We start from the raw sequence: 5092 nt of genomic DNA, 5'->3' as shown, positions 1-5092 counted from the left end.
TAAATGAACTCACAGGGGTTGAATGGCATGCATAAGACCTGTGAGAGTGCAAGACAGAAAGAATCCAGGCATGACAAAATAGGTAGTAGATAGAAGCCTGGCAAAAGTAAGTAGGTAGCCTGAGGTCCACCCCATTGCAGAAGAGCCACTGAGAGGAGACACTTTTCTTTAGGCAGGAGGATCCGGGTCACTCAACATGCTCCAGTGGAGTTCATATACCCAGTGACTTCCAGATGGTATGAATTAAACCATTAATCAAATGAAACCCAATTTTCTTTGCTTCTGAGTACACATTTGTGACCCTTCATGATCACTCTCTATCCTCTTAAGTCCCAACACCTCGATGTCACATCTTTCCATATGACATGTTTTTCCCTCCCACATTTTCCCTCTCTGAGATCCTACATCTTTTTGGCCACTCTCCTCTGTTTCCTAAACAGCCATCTTGTCCACTTCCACACACTGCATCTCCTTTTGTCATTCCCTCTCCAAGGGGAAAAGACCATAAGTCCTGTTTTGTTTTGAGGCCTGTCTTTCTGTGATGTCCCATCCACCAGAAACTCCATCATTGACCAAACAACATAACAGCTTCACAAATATTTAGAGCAAAAAAAAATTCCATTGGGAAAGATACCAGGATTAATAGAAGACCTGAGGTATTTCTGAAAAAAAGAGTTCCCCAAACACAGTTTTAAGTTTGACCCCCAAAATTTGTGAATTTCACTTTAACAGATCTTCATCAAATCATAGACATAGATATGGAAGTCATTATCAAACTTGATGAAATGCACGGAAGGTTTGGTGGGAACTTGGTAAATAATTTTACCTATCTTTTGGGTTCCATCTTTTTCGTTGTGCTGCACGCTTTTGCCTGCCAAGGAATCCCTGCCTAATTCCAAATTCACCCCTATTGGAGGACATCCTGGCATAATGTGGAGGTTGCTTACAATGTAGTCATCTAGATGGTGGTAAAGGTACACAACTGGATCTTTCTTGTAGGTAATGTAGAAACTGGTCTTCATGGTCTTCACCTCATCTTGGACCACCCCAGTCCACTCCTCCATAGAGCCTGGCATGATGTGGAGGTTGCCTTCAAGGTAGTCAAACAGGAGGTGGTAAACGTACAAGACCGGATCTTTCTTGTAGGTAATATAGAACCAGGTCTTCATGATTGGCACCTCCTCTAGGACCATCCCCTTCCAGTCATCCTTAGAGCCATTTGTGCCCTCAAATGTATGTTTCACTGCTCTGCCAACTATGGTGTTTGAGAGATGAGTGTCTGTCTCCTGAGGAAATGGTACGTTGTTAGGCAGGATCTTAAGGTTTAAAATCCTTTCATCACTGTGAAGCTCCAATCCATACACACAATCTATCCCATCATACTTCAACAAATAGAGAGAGGGATTTGTTGGCAGTTGATCTAGAATGATGGCTTTCCACTGGGTGACTGGTTCATTTGCTTCCTTCCAGCCTTGAGAAATTCTGCGGCCGACAATATTCTCCAGGGCCTCAAAAGGCCTCCTCAGTTTTTGCTTCTGGAGAGATGACCCATTCCTCTTCTGGACAGGTGGCATGCATCTCATACTAAGAGGCATCTTCATCATGGCTGTAGACTTACTGAGATAGGCCACTGACCTCCTGGTCCACTGTTTCTTGGATATCTTTCTGTGCTTGGGCTTCATAGCTGCCCACTCTCTAGGTTGAAAGAAATTTCCTTCTGTTTAATTCAGAAACCAAGTCGTGGCCTCAACCATGAGTGCCTGCAAGGACAACAAGGGGATTCTATGAGGTCAAGGCTCTTTTCTGGAAGAACTGTGGTGCAGGAGACAAAGATATTGATCAACAGGTTGGCATACCTAACTGTAATTTTCTCTTAAGAAATAAATAGGACAATTTGCAAATTTTTCTCTACAGCTCAGTATATCAATCTCAGAGACACATTCCTGCTGCCCAAAGGCAAATGACCTCAGCTGAGAAACCTACTTTCTGACTGACTAAATCAATGAGAGGAGAAGGTATGCCTATCCCCGAAACGAGTAAGAAAAATCTGAACAGATAACAAAGAATTCGAAGGAAATCCACACGTCTCCTTCAACATCAAGCTAATAGGTATGGGGCTCAGTCCAAGACAGCCTGCCCAAGGTCATGGCACTCCAATCCACTGGCTCTCTGCATTGGGTCTCCTGATCCAGACCCATGTCTATTACATAAAGCCATTCTGTGTCTTCATTTTGGAAGTGAGTACTGTGATACCCACTTCAACCTGAAAGACTCATTATTCTGGGCAACAGCAGCCATTGAGAAATAATTAGTATCTTTTAAAACACTTATGGACAAAGAGGAGCTTTGCCATTTTAGTGGATTGATGAATTTGATATTGTTAGCAAAGATAAAGTGGGAAGAATAGCTGGCATTCACCATCCCCACAGCTATCAAATATAGGAGCTGGTAACAACAGAAATGGTGGACCCGCAGGACATTTGAAGGAAAACTTTATTGTACGACAGAGGTCTTAGTTGCTTTGGAAACATATTTACCAAAAGAAAATGTCCTACCTCTCCAGATTCCATCTTCCGGAAATGTTCAGGTGCAAAAAGCCTGTTGAACAGTTGTGGAGACCAGGAGCTGAACTGTCCTCCTCAGGCACTGTGAGGATAATAAACCCACCTTCATGGAAGACTAGTGCTTTGAGTGGAACAGAGTTGCTACCCAACGAACCAAGGCTTTGTGACATCACCAAGGCTCCACTTATGTCAGAAATCCCCTTACAAGCTTGTTACTTCCCTATTTACCCACAGAAACATCCAGCATTCAGCTCCTCAAAAGCTGTATACAGCCACCAGGGGACCCAAAATAAGCCCCCACTCATCTTCCCAATTACTCAAGTCACACTCTTGCCCAAGCAACTCAATCCCTGTATCTTATTTTTCTGAAAAAGTCTTTGGTGTCTGAGTTAACAAATCACATGAAAGGTTTTTTTTCTTAGATCCCATCTCTCCATTGGTTATCTTCTATTGATTTTTTCTTCCTTCATATAATAAATTTCAAATTTCCACTTCCTTTCCTCCTCCCCTTAACTACTCACGCAACCACCAATCCTCTCCACACCAATCCATTCCAAATAGAGGGCAGGGTACCTTGACCTGTGGGAAGCCCTTGCCCCCCTCCATCCAGATTGAGGAAGGTGTGCATCTACATTTAATATGATCGATTAAAGCCTGTATGTGCAGTACAGACAAATATCAGTGACATTATCATTGGGTTCTCCTTCTGCCCCAATTGTCAGCCACATTCAATGCTTCCACTTTGATCCCATGCTCTGTCAGTCCCAGCATAGCTGGTTTTGTTGATCTCCCATTAGCTCAGACACAGTGTCTCAGTGGGTGGACCAAGCCCTTGTATTCCTTAGTTCTTTGCTCTTATTCTCTCCCCTTCAGCTCTTCAACTGGAGCTTGGTAGCTCAGTCTAGTTTTCTGATGTGGGTCCCTGTCTTTATCTCCATCCTTTTCCATACAACAGTTCTATGGTGATATTCAAGATAGTCATCAGTCTGATTATGGGACAAAGCACTCATAGTGCCTAGGGACATGGCACAGTGCAGGCACCCACAGCTCACATGCCCAGGGTCCCTGTTGGTGTCACCCCATGGCTTTCTGGGAACCCCTCTAGAGAGAAGCCTCTTACTAACCCCAGAACGGCACCCTAAGGTTGAGATATCAACAGTGTGTGTGCATTAACTTACGGGGGTGTGTTTGTGTGTTTAAGACACAATAACAGCAGATGGATTATAATATTGAAATTTCTTCTTATCTTGAGAAGAATACTTGCTACAGAAACACTATCACAGTAGTACTGAGAGTGTAGGCTGTCTCCGCATGGAGAAGTAACTGGAGCAAACCCCTAGTAGTACATCTCAGTGGCCCAAGAAAGATGGTCAAGGAAAGTCAATGAACTCAGGGATGGAAGTTAAAACTCAGGCTAAATAACATTCCAAATCATTTAGGCGGAACATGAGACACTCGTGCAACAGTCACAAGTGTCTAAAATGCCTGGAACAAGAATCTTAGGGCTGGAGAAGTTGTGGAGCTGAGAGTGCATGGCAAAAACTGACAGAATCTGGCAAAAGACATGTAAGCGTAACTATCAAACATCCATGGAAACCATGAATGGGAGAAAACCCTGAGAAGTCTGCACAAAAACATAACATCTTGACAATTCTGAGATTTAATGACAAAGGAGAGATCTTAAATATGTCACTGTCACATGGTGATGATTAACCCACTCCATTGCAGTGTGACCCCCTGACATGTTTAAGATACCTGTCAATTCTGTCTATATATTTACAGAGAAATTCACATTGCTTGCACAGATTAACTAGCAGCATGATTTACCACTCAATCAAAGGCAAAGCAAAGAAATCATGGACATGTTGTTGAATGCTGATGATGTTGTTGGGAGCATTTGTGGGTTTTTTCATAAAGGGAAATCATTGGTCACACAAATGCATGAAGCAGAGCCTGTCTCTGCCATGTACCTGAAAGCATGAAAAAAATAATCTAAAATAGATTTTTGTCACATACTGGTAAATTTTGCTGCTATGTCCAAATATGTGTGTTGCAGGAGCTCTTTCTGCTCCTTCAGGCTATAGCAACTGAGATAAAGGCCATTGGGGTGTGGTGTCTCTCTCTTTCAAAATGGAGCAACTGCCTTCAGCTTGCTCTCTTGCATCCATCTCCACATCCAGCTACTAGGCTCCTCTCCTCATCCTGCAGAGGGCTGTTGTCTGGCATGGCAATCTGTAAGGTTTGCCCCTTAAAAGTAATAACCATTTTATGAATCATAATTCTAAACTAATGTGGGAGATTGTTTGTGACTTACACCTTCCTATGTGATGAGAGCAACCAGGGTGTGAAGGGGGTTCTCACTGTTCATGTTGCAGAAGCCATGGCAGCAGGAGTAGGAGGCCTCTCATTCTCTGTAAGGAAATCAGTAAACATTGGGGACCAGTGAAAGGATGCCCTGAAACATCAAGGCTTGAGCTTTCAGACTGCAATTCCTCCAGCTAGGTTCTGGGTCTCCACAACCTACAAAA

At 43.2% G+C, this 5092-nt stretch overlaps 1 protein-coding gene across 1 annotated transcript; it reads right to left on the bottom strand.

Moving 5' to 3' along the window:
- Positions 1 to 743: 743 nt before the first annotated feature.
- On the bottom strand, positions 744 to 1541 carry LOC130869072 (spindlin-2-like; the record flags this gene model as incomplete). The annotated part of the gene is made up of 2 exons (XM_057761165.1): positions 744 to 922; positions 1070 to 1541. Coding segments are annotated over 2 exons (651 nt in total), but the record flags the coding sequence as incomplete, so codon positions are not given.
- Between the last annotated feature and the right edge of the window lie 3551 nt (positions 1542 to 5092).

Source organism: Chionomys nivalis, unplaced genomic scaffold (genome assembly GCF_950005125.1).
Source record: "Chionomys nivalis unplaced genomic scaffold, mChiNiv1.1 scaffold_29, whole genome shotgun sequence".
Taxonomy (NCBI): Eukaryota; Metazoa; Chordata; class Mammalia; order Rodentia; family Cricetidae; genus Chionomys; species Chionomys nivalis.
This window is presented reverse-complemented; position numbering and strand designations above follow the sequence as displayed.